Source organism: Leucoraja erinacea, chromosome 37, assembly GCF_028641065.1.
Source record: "Leucoraja erinacea ecotype New England chromosome 37, Leri_hhj_1, whole genome shotgun sequence".
Classification (NCBI taxonomy): Eukaryota; Metazoa; Chordata; class Chondrichthyes; order Rajiformes; family Rajidae; genus Leucoraja; species Leucoraja erinaceus.
In genome coordinates, this window is record NC_073413.1 from 3489231 (window position 1) to 3515229 (window position 25999).

Here is a 25999-nt window from a genome sequence, read left to right on the forward strand (position 1 = left end):
AGTCAAAGAGTTCAGAAGTAAACTGTTGGCCTAACTCATCCATGCCAACCAAGCTATCAATGCCTTCCTTAGCTAGTACCACATGTCTTCCTTCCAGTACCTAGGAATCCTTTTTAGATATTTTAAAGGCACATCTTATAGAGGTGTACAAAAATCATGCGAGGAATAGATTGAGTAACTCTGCCTGACCCGCTGAGATACTCCGGCACTTTGTGCCTATATTTGGTATATACCAGCATCTGCAGTTCCTTTGTGGCCTGGGCCCCCTCCATTACCAGAGTGCAGCCATATGCAAACTGGAGGAGCACCTCATATTCCTCTTGGGTAGCTTCCAACACAACTGAATTCTCCCATTGTAGGTAACTGACTAGACAAACAATCCCCGTCTGCTCTACCCTCTCCTCACGGGATGTGCATCCATCTCAGCCCGGTGCTAGGGCTACAATGGGGTGGATGGGGAGGTTTGGAGTATATCTTTCGTGCATGAGGTGGTCCATTGGTAGTCTGATAACAGCAGGGACGAAGCAAGGCCAAGTCAATATTTTAAAGGCATTGATAGATTCTTGATCAGTACGGGTGTCAGGGGTTGTGGGGAGAAGGCAGGAGAATGGGGTTGAGAGGGGGAGATAGATAGATCAGCTATGATTGAATGGCGGAATGGACTTGATGGGCTGAATGGCCTAATTCTTCTCCTATCCCTTGTGAACTATGGATTTATGAGACGCGGCCCGACCCACTGAGTGCCCAGGTTACACACATCGGTTCACACGCTGCAGGCTGAGTTTCCCATACGGCTCTAATATCTTTGGCCACAGCCACTTCTGGACAAAAGCCAAGTTCATCCCGCCTGGAACAGGGCAGATGGAGCCTCTCCTGCTCCACGCTGATTGGCCGCGCTCGCCTGGCAACAGCAGCCTCACTGGATTCTCATTGGACGAGTGGGTGGGTGATGCCGTCATCACGCAGCTTTGACGTCGACGTCATCGCCATCACGTAGGGGGAACGTCATCGCGCAGGGGCGTTGTCTTCAAGCTGGGATAGTCGTCATCACGCAGGGGAAACGTCATCACGCAGGGGTGTTGTCTTCAAGCTGGGATAGTCGTCATCACGCAGGGGATGCGTCATCGCGCAGGGGTGTTGTCTTCAAGCTGGGATTGTCGTCATCACGCAGGGGAAGCGTCATCGCGCAGGGGTGTTGGCTTCAAACTGGGATAGTCGTCATCACGCAGACGATTGACGTCATCGCGCAGGGCGGGCGAGGTGGCGGCAGCAATGGCGGAGCGACCAGGTGAGAGACGCGGATACAATGTATCCGTCCCGGGGACACCGCCGCGTTCCACAGCGCCCGCGCCCGATACAATGTGTCTAATGTGGGGGCCGTCGGATACAATGTGTCCCGCCCGGCAGGCGGACACCGTCGGGGAAAGGATTGGCCCCAAGGTCACCCTGAGATAGCAGTCACCCCCCGCCCTCCCCCACCCTTGGGACATGGGTCAATACTGGGAGGATAGAGGTCAATGATGGGCAGCGAGGGCATGGGTCAATGCTGGGTATCTAATGCCCCCCAGAGAAAAGGAATGAAGGAGAAACCCCCCCCCCCCCCCCCCCCCTTTGCATGCTGGGCAACGAGGGCATGGGTCAATACTGGGAGGATAGAGGTCAATGATGGGCAGCGAGGGCATGAGTCAATGCTGAGTATCTAATCCCCCCCCCCCCCCCCCCCCCCCACGAGAGAAAAGGAATGAAGGAGAACTTACACCCCCCACGCCCTGGTTTGGGTGGTTGGCTGTGCAGTGAGCAGAGGTGTCAATGCATGGAGGATAGGGGTCAATACTGGGTAGCGAGGGTAGTGGTCAATGGCGGGTAACAAATCACCCCCCCCCCCCCCCCCCCCGGGAAAGATGATAAAGGGGATCTTAACCCATCTAGGTGGGCGGGCATTGTGTGGGTGGAAAATAAATTGAATGTGGATCGTACCACCCCGTCTTGCATGCTTGGCTGGGCAGGCAGGGTAGGGGTTCAATGCAGGTAGGGTAGGGGTTCATTGCTGGGCATCCAATGTCCCCCGGGAAAGGGAAAGAAAGGTCATAGATACATGATATGGAATAACATTTCGTGCCAGGTTAAGCCAGCAAAGTCTGATCAAGGATAGTTCAAGGGTCACCAAAGAGGTAGATAATAGTTCAGCACTGCTCTCTGGACAACTCTGTTGACTCCAGGGTACACAAAAAAGCTGGAGAAACTCAGCGGGTGCAGCATCTATGGAGCGAAGGAAATAGACAACTTTTCGGGCCAAAACCCTTCTTCAGACTGAAGAAGGGGTTCGGCCCGAAACTATACCTAGTTCCTTCGCTCCATAGTACCCGCTGAGTTTCTCCAGCATTTTTGTGTACCTTTGATTTTCCAGCATCTGCAGTTGAGTGTTGCTTGTTTCCCTGGAGAGGGTGTAAACCAACAGACAGAGGAGAGAGGGGACGGAAAAACCAAGGCAGCTACTGAAAATCTGAAATAAAGGAATCTCGTGGGGGAGCATGTATGTTGACTCCAGTGCTGAGTGAATAAATGAGAGATGGCGAGCTTGTGGGAAATTGTCAGAAAGGAAACATTTGTGGTTTTAATGCCTCATGATCCCTGCCTCAGGCGCGGTTTAGTGATAGAGCGCGGAAACAGGCCCTTCTGTCCACCGGGTCTGCAACGACCAACAATCCCCGCACATTTAACACTATCCTACACACACTAGAGACAATTTACATTTACACCAAGCCAATTAACTTACAAACCTGTACGCCTTTGGAGCGTGGGAGGAAACCGAAGATCTCGGAGAAAACCCACCTGGTCACGGGGAGAACGTACAAACTCCATACAGGCAACACCCGAGGTCAGGATCGAACCCGGGTCTCTGGTGCTGTGAGGCAGCAACTCTACCGCTGAGCCGCGTGTTTGACCACTTGTTTCTGTGCCGGCAGTTCCAGTCGCTGAGAAGCGTCTCATGGATGTGAAGCTGGGCGAGCTCTCTCGCTGGGTCGTTGCTCGGGACTTCACGCCCAACGGCGTCCTGGCCGCTCTGAGACGAGGTAAGTCTATGAGGACTCTTTCTCTTTTCTTTGGGCTAACGGAATATCCCTTACGGGGAAAAAGCAGGAATGGGGTACTGATTCTGGATGATCAGCCATGATCGTATTGAATGCCGGTGCTGGGTCGAATCGCTGAATGGCCTACTCCTGCACCTAGTTTTTATGTATAATGATGAGTCAATTTTATTTGCAAAATTGGAGTGTTACAAAAAGTTTGCTTGTCTAAAGGGGTGACACCGTGGTGCAGCGGTAGAATTGCTGCCTCACAGCGTCGGAGACCCGGGTTAGATCCAGATTACAGGTGCTGTCTGTACGGAGTTTGTACGTTCTCCTTGTGACCTGTGTGGGTTTTCTCCGACATCTTCGGTTTCTCCCACACTCCAAAAACGTGCAGGTTTGGAGGCTAATTGGCTTGGTGTAAATGTAAAAATTGTCCCTAGTGTGTGTAGGATAGTGTTGGTGTGGGGATAACTGGTCGCAACAGACTCGGTGGGCCGAAGTGCCTTTTTCCGCGCTGTATCTTGAAACTAAACTAAACTAAGATGATCGCAGCTGCATGCCACCGAGCATTCTTTTCTCACTGTGGTTCTGCCCCATTCATAATTTGTCCCTAATGTGTAGGATAGAACTACACACTAGTCCAACTTAATTCAGTATAGAAGTTGGGAGGCCATGTTGCAGTTGTATAAGACGTTGGTGAGGCAGCAATTAGAACATTGTGTTCAGTTCTGGGCACCATGTTATAAGAGAAATGTTGTCAAGCTGGAAAAGGTTACAGAGAAGGATGTTGCCAGGACTAGAGGGTCTGAGCCGTATGGAGAGGTTGCGTAGGCTCTATTCCTTGGAGCGCAGGAGGATGAGGGGTGATATTATAGAGGTATGTAAAATCATGACAGGAATAGATCAGGCAGACACATGCAGTCTATTGCCCAGAGTGGGGACGACACAGAGGTAGAGCTGCTGCTTTATAGCAGCTGAGACCTGGGTTCGATCCTAACTACGGGTGCTGTCTATATGGAGTTTGCATGTTTTCCCTGTGACCTCATGGATTTTCTCCAGGCGCTCCAGTTTCCTCCCATACTCGTGTGGGTTTGTAGGTAAATTGACTTCTGTAAATTGCCCCTGGTGTGTGTGCGGGTGATCGCTGGTCGTTGCAGACTCAGTGGGCCTTGGGGTCTGTTTCCGCATTGTAAACTAAACTGCTGAATGTGACTTCAGTGTGTGCATTAAGAGGAAAGCCGGGGAGATGCAGCGGAAGGTTTATTTTCTCTCACTGGGGGAGGGGGGAGAGGGGGGGGACTGCCCTGCTCGATAATGGGACGTTTGACGTTGGGTGAATGAGCTGCCAGCAATGACTTGTTTGTAACGTGTGTCTGTGGCGTTTCTTTGCTCCCCCCCACTATTCAGGCCACAATCGGTACTACAACAAGTACATCAACGTGAAGCGAGGTGGCATTGGTGGAGTTGCCATGGTGCTGGCTGGTTACGTCCTCCTCAGCTACGTTTGGGGGTACGACCATCTGAGTAAGTGGAATCCTTTGGTAGACCGGTAGTGAACGTTAATGCCTGATGGAATGGTGGACTACACTATCTGACTTGATAGTCCAACTATGATCTGGTGATATATCTAGTTATACAGTGTGGAAACAAGCCCTGCAGCCCAACTTGCCCACGCCGACCAACATGCCCCATCTACACTAGTCCCACCTGCATAACTCTCCAAACCTATCCTATCCATGTACCTGTCACAATGTCTCTTACATGTTATGATAGTATCTGCCTCCTCCGGCAGCTTCCATACACTGAACACTCTTTCTGTAAAAGTAAACCTTTCCCCTTGCATTCCTATTCTTTTTCTCCCATCACCTTAAACCTATCTCTTCTGGTTCTCGATTCCCCTAGTCTGGACAAAAGATTTAGTGCATTTACCAGATCTATTTCTCTCATGATTTTGTACACCTCCATAAGGACATCCCTCATCTTCCTGCAACCCAAGGAATAAAACCATAGCCTGCTCAATCTCTCCCTATAGCTCAAACTCTCGAGTCCGGCATTCGTCGAAACAGGGTGGACCACGTGAAGGTTGCAATCTCCCACCCCAACCATCTAATGGGTGCGCTGTTTACTATACTCAGAAAATGAGTTGGTCTCTGGCTGTCCAACTGTGTCAGGTTAATATGAAAAATAAAACTCTTTTGGCTTGGGATAAGTTGGAGTCATGGAGTCACAGGGCATGGGAACAACTCGTCCAAGATGCCCTTCCAACCTAGTCCCATCTGCACGGGTTTGATCCATATGCGTCAAACCTTTCCTAACTTGGGATGGTGGTTGAGGCAGTCGGAATAGTGGCCTTTAAGAGACTTTTGGATAGGCACATATGTGTGAGGGGATATGGATTATGTTGATAGAATGGAGCGACTGGGCTTGTATACTCTGGAATTTAGAAGGATGAGAGGGGATCTTATTGAGACATATAAGATTATTAAGGGATTGGACACACTAGAGACAGGAAACATGTTCCTGATGTTGGGGGAGTCCAGAACCAGGAACCACTGTTTGAGAATAAGGGGTAAGCCATTTTGAACGGAGATGAGGACAAACCTCAACAAATATGCGAAGATAGACACAAAAAGCTGGAGTAACTCAGCGGGTCAGGAGAAAATGAATAGGTGACATTTCAGGTCTGAAGAAGTGTCTCGTCCCGAAATGTCACCCATTCCTTTTTTCCAGAGATGCTGCCTGCTGAGTTACTCCAGCTGTTTGTGTTTATCTCCAATACACCAACACAGATACAACCTGTTCATAGACACAAAATGCTGGAGGAATGGGCAGCATCTCTGGAGAGAAGGAATGGGTGACGTTTTGGGTCGAGACCCTTCTTCCTTCAGCAGTTTGTACCTTATCTTCGGTTTAAACCAGCTTCAGCAGTTCCTTCCTACACAACCAGTTCAAACTAGAGTACAATAGATAGAGCAATGGTATGTTGGAATGAACCGAAGATTCCTGGTTTAAAATCAAAGATAGACACAAAAAGCTGGAGTAACTCAGTGGGACCGGCAGCATCTCTGGAGAGAAGGAATGGGTGACTTTTCGGGTCGAGACCCTTCTTCAGATAGAGCAATGGGGCGGATACAGAGTGCTCAATATACAGCAGTTCACGGCATTGTTCAATGTCCTGAATGGGGTAGAGGTGAATGGAATGCGAACCTAGCTGATGGAAGTAGATTGCCAGTTTGTGTTGCCAACATTTTGTTGACTAACCTGTTGGTTTTATTTCCCCGTAGAGCATGACCGCTGGAGAAAGTACCACTGAATCGCTGGCGTTTTCCGGATCATTCCGCTCACTGTATTTATGGAGCTGTAAACAAACAAGATGTAATCATGGGAAATATAACCAAGGACTGGTTTGAACGAACGAACGAATAAATGAACACATTGTTGTCACACGTGACAAGTCCCAGTGAAATTATTTGTTTTGTGTACCCAAAGTATCATAAGCGATAGGAGCAGAATTAGGCCATTCAGCCCATCAAGTCTATTCCACCATTCAATCATGGCTGATCTATCTCGCCTTCCTAACCCCATTCTCCTGCCTTCTCCCCATAACCCTCATCTCCCTCTCTGCCGTAAAAATATCCATTGACGGCCCTCTGACTAAAGAAATTCACCGCCCTCTGACTAAAGAAACTCCTCCTCGTCTCCCTCCTAAAGGGAGGAACGTCCTTTAATTCTGAGGCTGTGCCCTCTGGTCCTGGACTCTCCCACTGGTGGAAACATCCTCAAGTGGCAACATAAAGGGCACCGACAAGGTTACAAAGTATCCCGCGCCAGGTTGCCCCCCACATCCTCACGGCAGTCCCCTCACGCCGGGTCCTTCTTTGTTCAACAAACAAGACAGAACTTCTTGTTTTTATTATTTTGTTGGTGTGTGGGGGTGGGTGATCATTATTTCTATATTACAGACTTTGATCTGATATGGGGAAGTTTAACTGTGAAACCTGGTGTTCCTGGTGTTAATTTTGGTTAGTGTTGAAGTTGGCAGCAAGATGATGAAGATATGGATTTGAGGAGGCAACACTGATAATGATGAATAGCGGCACGGTGGCGCAGCGGCAGAGTGCCAGAGAGCCGTGTTCGATCCTGACCACGAGTGCTGTCCCCAAAGACGTACATGTTTGTAGGCTAGTTGGCTTGGTATAAATTTAAAATTGTCCCTAGTGTGTGTAGGGCAGTGTTGGTGTGCGGGGATCGTTGGTCAGCGCGGACTCGGTGGGCCGAAGGGCCTGTTTCCGCGCTGTTTCTCTAAACTTAAAACTAATTAATAGCACAAAGGATGCTTTCCGACCATACATGCTCCCCCACGAGACTCCTTTATTTCAGATTTTCAGTAGCTGCCTTGGTTTTTCCGTCCCCTCTCTCCTCTGTCTGTTGGTTTGCACCCTCTCCAGGCAAACAAGCAACACTCAACCAGCCTTCTGCACCCTCTCCCCCTCTGCACCAGTTTACACCATTGGTAATTTCTCTCCATTCCAGCACAGGTACTGACTGTCTTTAACATAGAACCATAGAACATTAAAACACAGGGACCGGCCCTTCAGCCCACAATAAATTTCCTTGATCATATGGAACTTATTTCACTTGAGACGAACAGCACCTCATATTTCGCTTGGGCAGCTTGCAACCGAGCCATATGAATATTGATTTCTCTAACTTCAAATGGGCCGAAGGGCCTGTATTTCTAAACTGAACTAAAGATAGAGAAAGGAACGTTATCTGGCACAGTTAGACTACATGAAAGCGCAGATGAAACATAGAAACATAGAAATTAGGTGCAGGAGTAGGCCTTTCGGCCCTTCGAGCCTGCACCGCCATTCAATATGATCATGGCTGATCATCCAACTCAGTATCCCGTACCTGCCTTCTCTCCATACCCCTGATCCCCTTAGCCACAAGGGCCACATCTAACTCCCTCTTAAATATAGCCAATGAACTGGCCTCAACTACCCTCTGTGGCAGGGAGTTCCAGAGATTCACCACTCTCGGTGTGAAAAAAGTTCTTCTCATCTCGGTTTTAAAGGATTTCCCCTTTATCCTTAAGCTGTGACCCCTTGTCCTGGACTTCCCTAACATCGGGAACAATCTTCCTGCATCTAGCCTGTCCAACCCCTTAAGAATTTTGTAAGTTTCTTTAAGATCCCCTCTCAATCTTCTAAATTCTAGAGAGTATAAACCAAGTCTATCCAGTCTTTCTTCATAAGACAGTCCTGACATCCCAGGAATCAGTCTGGTGAACCGTCTCTGCACTCCCTCTATGGCAATAATGTCCTTCCTCAGATTTGGAGACCAAAACTGTACGCAATACTCCAGGTGTGGTCTCACCAAGACCCTGTACAACTGCAGTAGAACCTCTCTGCTCCTATACTCAAATCCTTTTGCAATGAAAGCTAACATACCATTCGCTTTCTTTACTGCCTGCTTCACCTGCATGCCTACCTTCAATGACTGGTGTACCATGACACCCAGGTCTCGCTGCATCTCCCCCTTTCCCAATCGGCCACCATTTAGATAATAGTCTGCTTTCCTGAGGAGTGATCTTCTAGAGGTGTGTAGGATAATGAGGGGGGAAAAGACAGGGTGAATGTACAGAGCTTTTTATGAGGGGAATCAAGAACCAGAGGACACAGGTTTAAGGTGAGAGAGGAAACATTTACTAGGAACCTGAGAAGCAACTTCTTCACACAAAGGATGGTGGGTACATGATTGTTGTAGGACCATGTGAAGATGTAAAGGCTCGAGTTCCCGTGGGAAAAGTAAATCAAAGGGACGCTGCGTACATCGAAGGGAAATTCGATGTAGAAGGTGTGTTTGGAGGAACTGCAGATGCTGATTTAAACCAAAGTTAGACACGAAAAGCTGGAGTCACTCAGCAGGACAGGCATCATCTCTGGAGAGAAGGAATGGAGGACGTTTCTGGTCGAGACCCTTCTTGAGACTTAAATGCTGTTCATCGATTACAGCTCAGCATTCAACACCATTATACCATCAAAACTGATCACCAAACTCGGTAACCTGGGCATCGACCCCTCCCTCTGCAACTGGATACTGGACTTTCTAACCAACAGACCACAGTCTGTGAGGTTAGACAAGCACACCTCTTCAACCCTCACCCTGAACACCGGCGTTCCACAGGGCTGTGTGCTGAGCCCCCTCCTCTACTCCCTCTTCACCTATGACTGCACACCTGTACATGGTACTAACACCATCATCAAGTATGCAGATGATACAACGGTGATTGGCCTCATCAGCAACAACGATGAGCTGGCCTACAGGGAGGAGGTCCAGCTCCTAGCAGCATGGTGCGCTGACAACAACCTGGCCCTTAACTCCAAGAAGACCAAGGAGCTCATTGTAGACTTCAGGAAGTCCAGAGGCGGCACGCACACCCCCATCCACATTAACGGGACGGAGGTGGAACGTGTTTCTAGCTTCAGGTTCCTGGGAGTCAACATCTCCGATGACCTCTCTTGGACCCACAATACCTCTACTCTGATCAAGAAGGCTCATCAGCGTCTCTTCTTCCTGAGGAGACTGAAGAAGGTCCATCTGTCTCCTCAGATCCTGGTGAACTTCTACCGCTGCACCATTGAGAGCATCCTTACCAACTGCATCACAGTATGGTATGGCAACTGCTCTGTCTCTGACCGGAAGGCACTGCAGAGGGTGGTGAAAATTGCCCAACGCATCACCGGTTCCTCGCTCCCCTCCATTGAGTCTGTCCAAAGCAAGCGCTGTCTGCGGAGGGCGCTCAGCATCGCCAAGGACTGCTCCTACCATCCGGGAGGCGCTACAGGTCTCTCCGCTGCCGAACCAGCAGGTCGAGGAACAGCTTCTTTCCGGCGGCTGTCACTACTCAACAACGTACCTCGGTGACTGCCAATCACCACCCCCCCCCCCTGGACACTTATTATTATTTATTCAAATCGTTTGCTATGTCGCTCTTCCAGGGAGATGCTAAATGCATTTAGTTGTCTCTGTACTGTACACTGACAATGACAATTAAAATTGAATCTGAATCTGAAGGAGCAGGTGCATCTTTGATCAGTGCACATTCTATTAGATTGTTCCCAGAGATCACTGTATTTGATGCTCTTAAATAAAGTCTTGGTTGCCTTGCACAATCTTGGTGAAGTTTACTTTAGAGATACAGCGCAGAAACAGGCCCTTTGGCCCACCGAGTCCACGCCGAACATACGATCCCCGCACACTAACACTATCCTGCACACATACACACACACACACACACTGGGGACAATTTACATTTATACCAAGCCAATTAAACCACAAATCCACGCAGGTCATGGGGAAAACGTACAAACTCCGTACAGACAGCACCCGTAGACAGGATCGAACCTGGGTCTCTGGCGCCGTGCATCAACAACTCTACCACTGTGCCGCCCCTATCTTCAGTTTGCCCTGAGTTGGACTCCATTTCTCCACATTTCCATTGAGATGCGGTCATGACACCCGGCTATGATGGTCCATCAGTGAAAGATGTCCCAGAGCCCATTTAATAAAGCAGAAACTCTGCCATTGTGCCGCTCATAAATCCTAACATTTCCCAGATTTAACTGACTGAACCCTTGCTTGAGACTCTGCCAGTTGTGAAAACATCTCAACAGTTTCATTGTGTTCACACCTCAACCTCATGAGCTCCAAGGAACACTCCATTTGTCTGGGGTCAGCTCTCTCATACACGGAGGTGGCCTCGTGACCTTCTTCTGGACCGCCTCCAACACTGGCACATCTCTCCTTAAATGAAGGGAGGCCACTAAACCTATGCCCAGCACTCCGGGTACAGACCGACCAACACCCTGTACTGTTGCAACAATATCTCCATATTCCATGTCTCCAGTCCTCACTGCACCTGCCTGCTGATTGTATGGTCATTGATGCACAAGAACAAATAGATCCCTCTCTACTTCACCAATTGATGTTTGTCTACATCAGGATAAGTCTGTCTAAAAGTACACGCCCCCGCACTTTCCCCACATTGAGTGAAGCTAATGTTTTGTTCATGAAGGAATGAAAAGGTTTATTGGCCGAGTATTCACATACAAGGAATTTGCCTTGGTGCTCCGCCCGCAAATGACAACATGACATACCGTGACAGTTAGGAATGACACAAAACATTAAACATTAACAATAAAGCATTATTGATTAAACATGTGAATTAACTAAAATACCAGAGCAAAAGAAGGCTTCATTGCTCAGCCTTTATAGTTCAAGGGTCATTGACACTGTCAGTTGTCAATTGTCCTGGGCTCACAATCTTTGCAAAATTCTGCAGATTTAGTTTCATAAGTTTAAAAGGTCATAAAATATAGGAACGGAATTAGGCCTTTCGGCCCATCAAGTAAGCTGCCATTCAATCATGGCTGATCTATCTGTCCCCCTGTCCTGCCTTCTCCCCATAATCCCTGATACCCGTACTAATCAGGAATCTATCAACCTCCACCATAAAAATATCCATTGACTTGGCCCCCACAGCCGCCTGCTGAAAATTCCAGGTTCACCACCCACCTGGCTAAAGAAATTCCTCCTCATCTCCCTTGTAAAGGTACGTCCTTTTATTCTGAGTTCATTGTCACATGTACCGAGGTCCAGTGAAAATGTTTTGTTGCATGCTAAACATGTTTTGTTGCATGCACGATTAAAGATAGCCTGCGGGTCTCCAACGAGGTAGATAGTAGGTCAAGACTGTTCTCAAGCTGGTGAAAGGGTGGTTCTGTTGCCTGATAACAGCCGGGAAGAATGTAAACGGGGTGAGACTGGTCCTTGGTAATGCTGTTGGCGTGAAGTGTAGATGGCATTGATGGATGCGAGGTTGGTTTGTGTGATGGCTTGGGCTGTGTCCACAACTCTTGGATGGAGCTATTCCCAAACCATGCTGTGATGTATCCCGATAAAATGGGATGGTTCACATCATGAGCTCCTGTTCATTGTTCTTTTTCACTCTACATAGAGTCATAGAGTGATACAGTGTGGAAACAGGCCTTTCAGCCAAACTTGCCCACACCGGCCAACATGCCCCAGCTACACTAGTCCCACCTGCCTGTGCTTGGTCCATATCCCTCCAAACCTATCCTAACCATGTACCTGTCTAACTTTTGCAAAACATTAGAATAGTCCCAGCCTCAACTACCTCCTCTGGCAGCTTGTTCAATACACACACCACCCTCAGTCAATGTCATCATCTCGTTTCCCTTTCTCCTGTCTAATCTGAAGAAGGGTCTCGACCCAAAACGTCATCCATTCCTTCTCTCCAGAGATGCTGCCTGTCCCGTTGAGTTACTCCAGCATTTTGTGTCTATCTTCGGTGTAAACCAGCACCTGCAGTTCCTTCCGACTCATGGGCTCCTGCCACTGATCTGCCCCATAGAGTGGGGTCTTCACTGGTGAAGTTGATGGATTTGCAGATGAGACATCACCCCGTGTTCTGACTCTAGCTGCAAGAAAGAATTTAACCATTCTGTTTGGGACATATTATAATAAAGCACTAGTTTAGTTTAGAGATACAGCGCGGAAATAGGCCCTTCGGCCCACCGAGTCCATGTCAACCGATGATTCCCGCACACTAACACTACCCTACACACACTAGAGATAGTTTGCAATTTTACCAAAGTGTTGGAGGAATCTGGGAGCAAGAGCAGACAACAACAGTAGTCGGGATCGTGCCCGAGTTTTTGGCGCTGTAAGGCAGCAGCTCTACCATTGCGACACCGTGCTGCCCAGTTCATTACGAAGTTTGTTGGTTAATTGGTAAAGATTGTAAATTGCCCACAGTGTGTGTGACAGTACTAGTGTGCAGGTTGATCGCTGGGCAGTGCGGACCCAGTGGGCCGAAGGGCCTGTTTCCACGCTGTATCTCTAAACTAAACTTTACCAGAGGGGAATCCTCTCTCTGGGAGAGATCGGTGACGGGAGCTCAGCCCAAATTTGGAGCAGAAGCTTCCAACGATTGTGAGCCCAGGACAATCGACAACTGACTGTGACAATGACCTTGGAACTTTAAAAAGATGAGCAATGAAGCCTCCTTTTGTTCTGGTATTTTAGTTGATTCACATGTTTAATCAATAGTGCTTTATTGTTAATGTTTAATGTTTTGTGTCATTCCTAACTGTCATGGTATGTCATGTTGTCACTTGTGGGCCGAGCACCAAGGCAAATTCCTTGTATGTGAGTTCTTGGCCAATAACCCTTTTCATTCATTCATGAACATAACATTAGCTTCACTCAATGTGGGGAAAGTGCGGGGACGTGTACTTTTAGACAGACTATTATCCAGATGTAGACAAACATCAAATGGTGGAGTAGAGAGGGATCTATTTGTTCTTGTGCATCAATGACCATACAATCAGCAGGCAGGTACAGTGAGGACTGGAGACATGGAATATGGAGATATTGTTGCAACAGTACAGGGTGTTGGTCGGTCTGTACCCGGAGTGCTGGGCATAGGTTTAGTGGCCTCCCTTCATTTAAGGAGAGATGTGCCAGTGTTGGAGGCGGTCCAGAAGAAGGTCACGAGGCCACCTCCGTGTATGAGAGAGCTGACCCCAGACAAATGGAGTCAGAAACCGGATCCGTGTTCAGAGTCCGTCTGCAAACCATTCTGCCCCGACATTATTCATGAGCTTTGATAGGGAGCGACGGGCCGTTAGTGTTTGTGTTTTGGGTGAGATTATAATTGAAGCTTGATCTAGTGCTACAGATCACACTGAGCTCATGGTCAACAAAGAAGGGTCCTGACCTGAAACATCACGTATCCATTTTCTCCTGAGATGCCGCCTGACCCGCTGAGTTCACTGGCTTTATCTTGCACTAAACATTATTCCCTTATCATGACCCTTATCAGTCTCACTCCCTCTTCTCCCCTCTCCCATCGGGCAAGAGGTACAGAACAGAAGCGCGAAAATGCACACCTCCAGATTCAGTGACAGTTTCTTCCCCATTGTTATCAGGCAACTGAACGATCCTACCACCAACTAGAGGTGTCGGAGGTGTCAGTTTTGCAGTTGAATAAAGGGGACTATGGGGCAGGCCGTGAGGGGGAGCTGGCCAAAGTTGACCTGAAAGAAACACTAACAGGGATGACAGTGGAACAAAAATGGCGGGTGTTTCTAGGAATAATACAGAAGGTGCAGGATCAGTTCATTCCGAGGAGGAAGAAAGATTCCAAGGGGAGAAAGGGACGACCATGGCTGACAAGGGACGTCAGGGACAGTATAAAATTTAAAAGTATAATAATTTTTGATAAAATTAAAAGTATAAAAATTTAAGTGAAGAAGTACAACGTAGCAAAGATGAGCGGTAAGCAAGAGGATTGGGCAATGTTTAAAGAACAACAGAAGATAACCAAAAAGTCAATAAGGGGAGAAAAGATGAGGTACGAAGGTAAGCTAGCCAAGAATATAAAGCAGGATAGTAAAAGCTTCTTTAGGTATGTGAAGGGAAAAAATTAGTTGACCAAAGCTGGACCCTTGAAGACCAAAAAAGGTGAATTTATTATGGGGAACAAGGAAATGGCAGATGAGTTGAACAGGTACTTTGGATCTGTCTTCACTAAGGAGGACACAAACAATCTTCCTGATATAGTAGTGGCCAGGATCTGGGGTGACGGAGGAACTGATGGAATCGAATATAGGAGCAAAGAGGACTTTCTGCAGTTGTACAGAGCCCTAGTGAGACCACACCTTGAGTATTGTGTGCAGTTTTGGCCCCCTAATTTGAGGAAGGACATTCTTGCTATTGAGGGAGTGCAGTGTAGGTTTACAAGGTTAATTCCCGGGATGGTGGGACTGTCATATGCTGAGAGAATGGATCGGCTGGGCGTGTACACTTTGGAGTTCAGAAGGATGAACAAATCTTCCCCGCCCAAGGTTTGTTTTCTGACAACTTCACCTGCATCTCTCAATCACTCCGCTGTCTCTTTGCCAGCTCCCAGTGGGATGCTGCACGGGTGCCTATTGCGCTCTTGCATTGGCTGCGAGCTCCAAAGGGGAGGTGTAGGGGTGAGGCATTGTTGGGACCGATCCTGAGTGGCGACCAGGCTGGGCGAGATTGCCTTTATAAACCAGGGTTGTGGAGGCCAGGCAAGTTGTCCTCGCTTTGTTTCAACAAGCTGACTGCGCCTGTGAGATACAAGAAGGATGTCAGAGAAGGAGTTACAATGGAACGTGAGTACTGATCTCTCACCAGCCGGTGCCTATCATTCACCACCAGAGGTGACGGGGAGAAAGCAGGAGAATGGGGTTAAGAGGGAGAGATGAATCAGCCATGATTGAATGTCGGAGTGGACCTGATGGGCCGAATGGCCGTATTATACTCCTATTACTTATGATCTTAAACCTGTGGTGAGTTATTCGGCCAACGATGAGGATACCAGCTAGTACGCGGCAGTTTATTTTGTGTAGGAAGGAACTGTGGATGCCGGTTTACATTGAAGAATGGCACAAAAAGCTGGAGTAACTCGGAGGATCTCTTGAAAGGAATAGGTGACCCATCCAAGATGAGGCACATAACGCCACAGATCTTGCTTCCCTGTGGCTATCAAACTGTACAACTCCTCCCCCTTCTGTCATGGGGTAGACTGAGACTGAACCCCCTCCCCCCAATCTTTCCACATCCCCAAACCTTTCCACTTGTCACTTTAATTTAATGTTTTATGTATTTTGTGTTTTTATGACTGTTGGCCGATCGATTTCCCTCCTGGGATAAATAATGATCTACCGTATCGTATCAGGGCCAGACTCGACCTATCTACGGTTTAAACTCACAGCTGATGTTTGACCTCAGTGCCTCCGTCAGTGAAAGGGGGCTGGGGGTGGAAGGGATACCAGAGATATAGACGGTAATACAGAGAGATATGAAATAAATGAATTAAAAATATGCAAAAACGTAACTATGATAAAGTCAGGATGTCAGATGTCGTCAATCTGGAAAGGGTGCAGAAAAGAGTCTGTTCCCAGGTCCCGTGGGCCTGAGCTGTAGGGACAGGTTAAGGCTAGGACTTTATTCCATGGAGCGTAGGAGGTTAAGGAGTGATCTTATAGGGGTATTGAGTATAGAAGCTGGGATGTAATGTTAAAATTGTACAAGGCATTGGTGAGACCAAATCTGGAGTACGGTGTACAATTTTGGTCGCCCAATTATAGGAAGGATGTCAACAAAATAGAGAGAGTACAGAGGAGATGTACTAGAATGTTGCCTGGGTTTCAACAACTAAGTTACAGAGAAAGGTTGAATAAGTTAGGTCTTTATTCTCTGGAGCGCAGAAGGTTAAGGGGGGACTTGATAGAGGTCTTTAAAATGATAAGAGGAATAGACAGAGTTGACGTGGATCAGCTTTTCCCTTTGAGAGTAGGGAAGATTCAAACAAGAGGACATGACTTCAGAACTTCTTTACTCAGAGAGTGGTAGCGGTGTGGAATGAGCTTCCAGTGGAAGTGGTGGAGGCAGGTTCGTTGGTATCATTTAAAAATAAATTGGATAGGCATATGGATGAGAAGGGAATGGAGGGTTATGGCATGAGTGCAGGCAGGTGGGACTAAGGGAAAAAAGATGTTCGGCACGGACTAGAAGGGCCGAGATGGCCTGTTTCTGTGCTGCAATTGTTATATGGTTATAGGGGTGTACGAGAACCAGTTTGAAGTGTAACGTCAAAGACAGACACAAAATGCTGAAGAGTCTTGACCTGAAAATTCACCTATGCCTTTTCTCCAGAGATGCTGCCTGACCTGCTCCAAAACACCGACACATAGAGATGTGTATAGATTCTTTCATCTGTGGAGTGGGTGACACAGTGAGATAACATGGATCAAGCGTCAATGGGTGGTCGCTGGTCGGCGCCGACTTAATCAGAGGTGCTGATCCCATCCCGTTTCTGTTCAGTTACTCAGTTACCCGCTGAGTAACTCCAGTATTTTGTGTTCATCTTCGGTGTAAACCAGCATCTGCAGTTCCTTCCTACATCCTTTAATGTTCAGTTTAGTTTAGAGATACAATGTGGAAACAGGCCCTTCGGCCCACCGAGTCCGCACTGACCCGTTCGCACTAGTTCTACGTTCTCCCACTTTGTCACTCACTCCCTGCCCACGAGGGCCAATTTACCGAAGGCCAAATAAGCTACAAACCCGCGTGGTCTTTGGGATGTGGGAGGAAACCGGAGCGCCCGGTGGAAACCCACGTGGGCGCAGGGAGAACGTGCAAACTCCTTGCAGACAGCACCCGAGGTCAGGATCGAACTTGGGATCTCAGGTACTGTGAGGTAGCTGCTCTACCAGCTGTGCCACTGAACCGCCTTCTAATACTGTCGACTCAGGAAGCTTTTTCTTGCCCCCTCAGTTATTTGATTTGACTGGTCTCCAAATGAAGCATGGTGACTCTGTCGAAGTTGAAGGAAGAGTTCATTTCAGAGCAATCGGGTAAGAAAAGATTTTGGTTCACTTGCTTATTACCCTCTATTTACACTCACTCACACACATGTGTATTTATATATGTGTGTATGCATGTGCGTGAAAGCATACAGTGCATTCAGAAAGTATTCAGACCCCTTCACTTTTTCCACATTTTGATGTTATAGCCTTATTCCAAAATGGATACATTTCTTTTTTTTTTTAAATCATCAATCTACACACAATACCCCATAATGAATAAGCGAAAACAAGTGTTTAGAAATTATTGCAAATTAATTAAAAATAAATAACTGAAATATCACATTTACATAAGTATCCAGACCTTTTACTCAGTACTTTGTTGAGGCACCTTTGGCAGCGATTACTGCCTCAAGTCTTCATTGAGTACGACGCTACAAGCTTGGCACACCTGTATTTGGGTCATTTCTCCCATTCTTCTATGCAGATCCTCTCAAGCTCTGTCAGGTTGGATGGGGAGCGTCGATGCACAGCTATTTTCAGAGATGTTCAATCAGGTTCAGGTCTGGGCTTTGGGTGGGCCATCGCAAGGGCATTCACAGACTTCCATAAAAACATAGAAAATCGGTGCAGGAGGAGGCCATTCGGCCCTTCGAGCCAGCACCGCCATCATTGTGATCGTGGCTGATCGTCCCCTGTCAATAACCCGTGCCTGCCTTCTCCCCATATCCCTTGACTCCACTAGCCCCTAGGGTTCTATCTAACTCTTAAATCCATCCAGTGATTTGGCCTCCACTGCCCTCTGTGGCAGGGAATTCCATAAATTCACAACTCTCTGAGTGAAAAAGTTTTTTCTCACCTCAGTCTTAAATGACCTCCCCTTTATTCTAAGACTGTGTGGCCCCTGGTTCTGGACTCGCCCAACATTGGGAACATTTTTCCTGCATCTAGCTTGTTCAGTCCTTTTATGATTTTATATGTTTCTATAAAATCCCCCCTCATCCTTCTAAACTCCAGTGAATACAAGCCCAGTCTTTTCAATCTTTCCTCATATGATAGTCCCGCCATCCCAGGGATCAATCTCGTGAACCTACGCTGCACTGCCTCAATCACAAGGATGTCCTTCCTCAAATTAGGAGACCAAAACTGTACACAATACTCCAGATGTGGTCTCACCAGAGCCCTATACAACTGCAGAAGAACCTCTTTACTCCTATACTGAAATCCTCTTGTTATGAAGGCCAACATTCCATTAGCTTTCTTCACTGTCTGCTGTACCTGCACGACAACTTTCAGTGACTGGTGTACAAGGACACCCAGGTCTCGCTGTACCTCCCCCTTACCTAACCTAACCACATTGGGATAATAATCTGCCCCCTTGTTTTTGCCACCAAAGTGGATAACCTCACACTTATCTATATTATACTGCATCTGCCACGCATCTGCCCACTCACTCAACCTGTCCAGGTCATCCTGCAATCTCCTAACATCCTCTTCACAGTTCACACTGCCACCCAGACTTGTCACAAAGCCACTCCTGCGTTGTGTTGATGGTGTGCTTAGGGTCGATGTCCTATTGGAAGGTGAACCTCCGCCCCAGTCTGTGGTCCAGAACGCTCTGTAGCAGGTTTTCATCAAGGATCTCTCTGTACTTTGCTCTGTTCATCTTTCCCTCGATCATGACTAGTCACCCAGTTCTTGCCGCTGAAACATATCCCCACAGTATGATGCTGCCACCATCATGCCTCACAGTAGGTGCCTGGTTACCTCCAGACGTGCCGCTTGGCATTCAGGCCTATGTATTCAATCTTGGTTTCATCAGACCAGAGAATCTTGTTTCTCATGGTCTGAGAGTCCTTTAGGTGCCTTTTGCCAAACTCCAAGCAGGCTGTCATGTGCCTTTTACTCAGCTCTAACAAAAGTCCTGGTGGTTCCAAAGTTCTTCCATTTAAGAATGACGGAGGCCACTGTGCTCTTTGGGACCTGCAATGATGCGGAAATTGTTTTATACCCTTCCCCAGATCTGTGTCTTGACACAATCCTGTCTCTGAGGTTTACCGAAATGTCCCCGAATTTCCGCCTATTTATGTCGTCCTGAGGTGTTACCTGACCTGCTGAGTTAAGCCAACACATTAGACTTCAGAGATACAGCCTGGAAACAGGCCCTTCCGATCACTGAGTCCGCGCCAACCAGCAATCCCCGCACACTAACACTATCCAACACACACTAGGGACAATTTACAATTTTTACCAAACCTGTAATCCCGCACATCTTTGGAGTGTGGGAGGAAACTGGAGCACCCGGCGAAAACCCACGCAGGTCAAGGGGAGAACGTGCAAACCCCGTACGGACAACACCCGTAGTCAGGATCGAGCCTGGGCCTGTGTCGCTGTGTACTTCATCATGTCTATTTCTTTGTTTCATCCTTTGTTTCAGATTTACCATTAATCTAGGAATAGACGTGTGGAACATTGGACTGCATTTTAACCCACGGTTTACTGCAATTGAAACTAAGATTGTCTTGAATAACTTAGTCAGCGACAAGTGGAGGGCTGAGCAGATCGAGAAAAACACCCTACAACGTAACGAAGATTTCAAGGTGAGTGTGATTTAGATTTAGATTTAGTTCTGGAGATGTTGTCCCTGCAATTTGCGTTTTGCCCACTCTGGCAGCACAAATTGGAGGAGCAGCATCTCAAATTTTGCTTTGGGCAGCATACAGCTCAGGGGTATTTGAGTTATCTAACTTCAAGTAATCCCAGCATTCCCTCTCTCTCCAACCCTCACCCACCCATGTATTTTGTTCTCACTGAGCCACAGCCAACAATGACCTGTCTCCTTTATCAGCGTTACTTTTTTGCATATCTCTCATTCATTTGTTCCACATCTCCCTACATGCCCAAGCAGTCAGCTTCAGGGAGTCTCAACGACTTCCGCCCAGTGGCACTCACCCCTGTCATCGCAAAGTGCTTCGAGCGGCTGATCTTGGCTCATCTCAAAGCTAGCCTCCCCCCCACACTGGATCCCCATCAGTTTGCCTACCGGACCAACAGGTCTACAGAGGACGCCATATCTGCGGCCCTGCACTCTGCCCTGACCCACCTGGACAGCAATAACACCTACATCAGGTTGTTGTTCATCGACTTCAGCTCCGCCTTTAACACTGTCATCCCCACTAGCTTGATCACCAAACTCAGCGGACTTGGCATCACCACCTCCCTCTGCAATTGGACACTGGATTTCCTCACCAACAGACCACAGTCTGTTATGGTCACCAACCTCACCTCCTCCACTATAACACTGTGTGCTCAGTCCTCTCCTCTACTCCCTCTTCACCCATGACTGCGTCCCTAAGTATGGCTCCAACGCCATCATTAAGTTTGCCGACGACACCACGGTGGTAGGGCTGATCAGTGACAACGACGAGTCAGCCTATAGGGAGGAGGTCCAGAACCTGGCAGCCTGGTGTGCCAACAATAACCTCGTCCTCAACTCCACGAAGACGAAGGAAATTATTGTTAACTTCAGGAAGAACAGAGGTGGCAGACATACCCCCATCCATATAAACGGGACTGAGGTGGAGCGCGTCTCCAACTACAAATTCCTCGGGGTACACATCTCGGAGGATCTGTCCTGGTCCCTCAATACCACCAAGCTGATCAAAAAGGCGCAGCAGCACCTTTACTTCCTGAGAAGGCTCAAGAAAGCTCACCTGTTCCCCCAGATCCTGACCAACCTTTACCGCTGTACCATCGAAAGCATCCTGACCACCTGCTTCACGGTATGGTACAGCAGCTGCACCGTAGCGGACAGGAAGGCACTGCAACGGGTGGTGAAAACCGCTCAGTACATCATCGGTGCCCCGCTCCCTGCCATGGATGCCCTCCACCGAAAACGGTGTCTGAGACGGGCCGGGAAAATCATCATGGACCCCTCTCACCCTAACCATGGACTGTTTGCCCTCCTCCCATCAGGAAGGCGGTACAGGGGCCTCAGGTCTCGCACAAGCAGCCTGAGGAACAGCTTTTTCAACAACATCATTGCACTGCTGAACTCGGAGCCCGTCGCTAGCTATCTTTAGACTCTCCCATTTGTATACAGTTATTTGCCTATGTACCAGTTTTAATTTATCCACAATCCACACATTGTTAACCAGTATTTTTTATTTTTTATTGTATGCTTATGTTGTATTTTTATTTTTACTTCTAGTTCAAGTTCAAGTGAGTTTATTGTCATGTGTCCTTGTATAGGACAATGAAATACTTTGCTTAAGCACACAGAAAATAGTAGGCATTTACTACAAAACAGATAAATGTGTCCATATCTATATTACTAAAACTCTGTTCTTGACCGGTTTTGGCCATCTGTGCTGCGATCTCCGAGAGAACGCCGCCACCTACGGCCGTCATTTTTGGCCACCTTGCTCAGAGCCCCCCTCCGCCACATGTGTGCCGAGGATATTTCCTGTCGATGAAAACTGACAGAGATATTAATGATTTTACAAAATTCCCCATTCTCTCTGCTGCCCCCGCTGGCGGCAGGGGGGCGGGACTATAAAACCAGGAAGTGGGGTGCCTCAATCAGTCTCTGCAAGCTGGAGGAAGGCAGAGGGTCACGTTTCTCTGAGCTGTGAATAACACTGAACATATGTTTACTCAAATGTAAGTGCCCTTAGAGGTTCTAAAACGCTTGCAGAATGTGTCTATTGGTTCTAAAATGTTTGCAAAAAGTGTCTCTTTTGGTTCTACAATCCTTGCAGAATGGGTCTCTTTTGGTTCTAAAATATTTTTTAGGTTCTCCCCCCTCCTCCTTTCCTCTGTCCCCCCCCTCTCCTCTCCCCCCCTCTCCTCTCCCCCCCTTTCCCCCTCCTCTCCCTCCCTCTCCCCCTCTCCTCTCCTCTCCTCCTCCTCCCCCCTCTCCTCTCCCCCCCTCTCTCTCTCCCCCTCTTTTTTCTCCCCTCCATCCCCTCCCCCACCATTCCTCCCCTAACCCCCCCCCTCCCCTCCACACACCCCTACCCCCTTCCCTCCACCCTTCTACAATGCTTGCAGAATGTGTCTCTCTTTTGGTTCAAAAAATGTTTTTTAGGTTCTCCCCTCCCCCCCCCCTTTCCTCTACCCCCCTCTCCTCTCCTCTCCCCCCCTCCTCCCCGCCCCCCTCACCTCCCCCCCCTCCCCCCTCTCCTCCCCCCCTCTCTCTCTCTACCCCTCTCCTTTCTCCCCTCTCCTCTCCCCCCCCTCTCTCTCTCCCCTCTCTTTTTCTCCCTCCATCCCCCTCCCCCACCATTCCTCCCCTAAAACCCCTCCCCTCCACACACCCCCGTGGCCCCCTTCCCTCCACCCTCCCCCCCCCTCCCCTGCTCCCCACCTCTCCCCCTCCCCTCTCAGCACAACCTCTCTCTACTACCCCTTTTCCCCCTCTCCTCTCCCCCCTCTCCTCCCCCCTCCCCCTCCTCCTCCTCCTCCTCCCCCCCTCTCCCTCTCCCCCTCTCTCTCCCCCCTCTTCTCCCCCCCCACTTCTCTTCCCCCCCCCTCTCTTCTCTCTTCCCTCCCCCATCACTCTCTCCCCTCCCTCCCCTCTCAAACCCACCCTCCCTCCCTCCCTCCACGAAACCCCCTTCTCTCCACACCCTCTCCTCATTCTCTCCCCCCACCTCCCTGCTACCCCACCGCACCCCCCTCTCTCTCCCCCTCACTCTCATCCTCTCTCTTTCCCCTCCTCCCCCACCTTTCCTCCCTCACCCACCCTCCCTGTTGTCCTCCTCTCCAACCCCCTTTCCCTCTTGCCCCTCTCTCTGTGTCTCTCCCCCCCCCCTTTTTCTCTCTCCCCCCCTCTTCCCCCCCCCCCTCCCCCTCTCTAGGTATGACTGCAAGTTTGGGGCTATGTGTCAATAGATAGGGTGTTTATGGGGTAAAAGGAGCAAATTAATAATATTAATATAATATCAAGGGGGGTAATTAGCGTGAGTGTGGGGGGGGGGGGTGTTAGTGTGTGACGTTGGGGGAACAGACCCAACGGGTCTGCACTTGGTCTAGTACCATGATATAAATATATACACACATGAATAAATAAACTGGTAAAGTGCAAATAACAGAAAGTGGTTATTAGTAATCAGAGTTTTGTCTGAGCCAGGTTTAATAGCCTGATGGCTGTGGGGAAGTAGCTATTCCTGAACCTGGTTGTTGCAGTCTTCAGGCTCCTGTACCTTCTACTTGAAGGTAGCAGGGAGATTAGTGGGTGGCCAGGATGGTGTGGGTCTTTGATGATGCTGCCAGCCTTTTTGAGGCAGCGACTGCGATAAATCCCCTCGATGGAGGGAAGGTCATAGCCGATGGACTGGGCAGTGTTTACTACTTTTTGTAGTCTTTTCCTCTCCAGGGCGCTCAAATTGCCGAACCAAGCCACGATGCAATCGGTCAGTATGCTCTCTACTGTGCACCTGTAGAAGTTAGAGAGAGTCCTCCTTGACAAACCGACTCTCCGTAATCTTCTCAGGAAGTAGAGGTCTCAAGGAAGACTCTCTCTTACTTCTGATGAGCTTTTTTGATAATTGCGTTAGTGTTCTCGGACCAGGAAAGATCTTCAAAGATGTGCTCGCCCAGGAATTTGAAGTTCTTGACCCTTTCAACCATCGACCCGTTAATATAAACGGGGCTGTGGGTCCCCATCCTACTCCTTCCAAAATCCACAATCAGTTCCTTGGTTTTGCTGGTGTTGAGGGCCAGGTTAATGCGCTGGCACCATATGGACTATCTTGCACTATGACTATGACCAGACGCTAAACTGCATTTTGTTGTACCTATGCTTGTATTTGTGCAATGACAATAAAGTTGAATTGAATTGAATCACTATGTTACCTTTCTTAGAAACCACCAAAATGGTCAATTTTTCCACTGTAAAATATTGACGTTTCTGTCCTAGGCCTCCTCCGTTAATATATAAATATTGATTTATTTAACTTCTAGTAACCCCAGCTTTCCCCTTCTCTCCATCCCTCCCCCACCCAAGTCGCAGCAGCTTCTCGTTCTCACCCAACAAACAGCTAACAATGGCCCGTTTCCTTTATCGTTGTCACTTTTTTGCGTATCTTTCATTCATTGTTCTTTATCTCTCTGCATCACCGTCTATATCTCTGATTCCCCTTTCCCCTGACCCTCAGTCTGAGGAAGGGTCTTGACCTGATACGCCACCCATTCCCTCTCTCCAGATATGCTGCCCATCCCGCTGAGTTCCTCCAGCATTTTGTGTCTATGAACTGGCTGTATCTCTGTGTCGGTGTATTGGAGCAAGACACAATCAGCTGGAGTAACTCAGCGGGTAAGGCAGCATCTCTGGAGAAAAGGAATAGGCAACGTATCGGGTTGAGACACTTCTTCAGCATTTTGTGTCCATCTTTGACATTACACTTCAAGCCGGTTCTCGTACACCTCTATAAATTCACTTTACCTTGCGTTGGACCTGCATTCGCTCTTGTGAATTGTCAAATTCCTGACCTTTTGTTTCCCCTTTATTGTGTTGACAGGTCCACATTAAGTTCACCAAAGAAAACTTTGAGATCATCCTATGTGATGAAACCACAATGACATTTCCAAACCACAGTGGCTTGGATATAATTGAAATGCTTTCGATCAAGGGGGATCTTGAGCTGAAGAGCGTGAAATTGAACAAATGATGGTCCTTCAAATAAACTGACACTTTTGGGGTTTAAGAAGAAACTGCAGATGCTGGAAAATCGAAGATCGCCAAAAGTGCTGGAGAAACTCAGCGACAAAAGTGCTGGAGAAACTCAGCGACAAAAGTGCTGGAGAAACTCTATGCTGCTGCACCCGCTGAGTTTCTCCAGCAGTTTTGCCTACCTCTGACATTTTTGAGGGGTCTTTTAAAACATTTCGAGGGAAGAATGGTTTTTATTCCAGGAATTGGGAACTAGAGCAAGTAAACATAAAGGGATGTCAGAAGGGGGCTCACCAATGAATGGTTTGTTCAAGCTATTGGAACTCTTTGCTTGCCCTTCTAATTGGCGTTGAACTGTTTTTCCATCTTTACTGTCCTGTCACTATTCCAGCCCTGGGGAGAAGAGGGCAGACAGGGCATCTACTCCATTCAGTGTGGGGCGTTGATGCAGCCCCTAGTCTAACTATTCCCTCCACACCAGCCTTGCTCACCAAACGACTTTGTCCTTCCAGTGACTGGTCATTGCACTGTGCAAGATGGTTTCACCAGGAATCATTTGTTTTTCCTGAAGGTCTTAATTTGAATATGTGGAATCCGTTGGCTTGTTGGACGGATTGGCATTTGGAGGGATTGTGGATGGAGGGGGGGGGATGACACTTTGTAAACATACGTCTGTGTTGAACAATTGGTGATGGGGTGTGTCACCAAGATTGTAAACTCGAGAATAACTCGCTTTGCGCTTGTAATGCAATAAAAACATATTCCCTTCATGATTCATTGTGTCTGATTCCGTTACTCACTTGGTGAGACACTTTCATTCC

The 25999-nt window shown here is 48.2% G+C and overlaps 2 protein-coding genes across 2 annotated transcripts; both read left to right on the forward strand.

Annotated features, from left to right (window-relative positions):
* The first annotated feature begins 1191 nt into the window (after positions 1-1191).
* LOC129713789 (ATP synthase subunit f, mitochondrial-like) lies at positions 1192-6521 on the forward strand. Its single transcript, XM_055663092.1, has 4 exons — positions 1192-1288; positions 2967-3074; positions 4482-4598; positions 6359-6521. The coding sequence occupies exons 1-4, from the start codon at positions 1273-1275 to the stop codon at positions 6385-6387; spliced, it is 270 nt and encodes an 89-aa protein (XP_055519067.1). The 5' UTR covers positions 1192-1272; the 3' UTR covers positions 6388-6521.
* An 8759-nt stretch (positions 6522-15280) lies between these two features.
* LOC129713702 (galectin-2-like) lies at positions 15281-25176 on the forward strand. The gene is made up of 4 exons (XM_055662952.1): positions 15281-15307; positions 17475-17554; positions 19941-20103; positions 25027-25176. The coding sequence occupies exons 1-4, from the start codon at positions 15281-15283 to the stop codon at positions 25174-25176; spliced, it is 420 nt and encodes a 139-aa protein (XP_055518927.1).
* The last annotated feature ends 823 nt before the right edge of the window (positions 25177-25999 follow it).

Coding starts and splice junctions, on each gene's coding strand:
- LOC129713789 (XM_055663092.1), top strand. Junction 3,075..4,481: donor CCTGGCCGCTCTGAGACGAG/GTAAGTCTATGA, acceptor CCCACTATTCAG/GCCACAATCGGTACTACAAC. Junction 4,599..6,358: donor TTGGGGGTACGACCATCTGA/GTAAGTGGAATC, acceptor ATTTCCCCGTAG/AGCATGACCGCTGGAGAAAG.
- LOC129713702 (XM_055662952.1), top strand. CDS start 15,281: ATGTCAGAGAAGGAGTTACAATGGAAC. Junction 17,555..19,940: donor GTTCATTTCAGAGCAATCGG/GTAAGAAAAGAT, acceptor CCTTTGTTTCAG/ATTTACCATTAATCTAGGAA. Junction 20,104..25,026: donor AACGTAACGAAGATTTCAAG/GTGAGTGTGATT, acceptor TTGTGTTGACAG/GTCCACATTAAGTTCACCAA.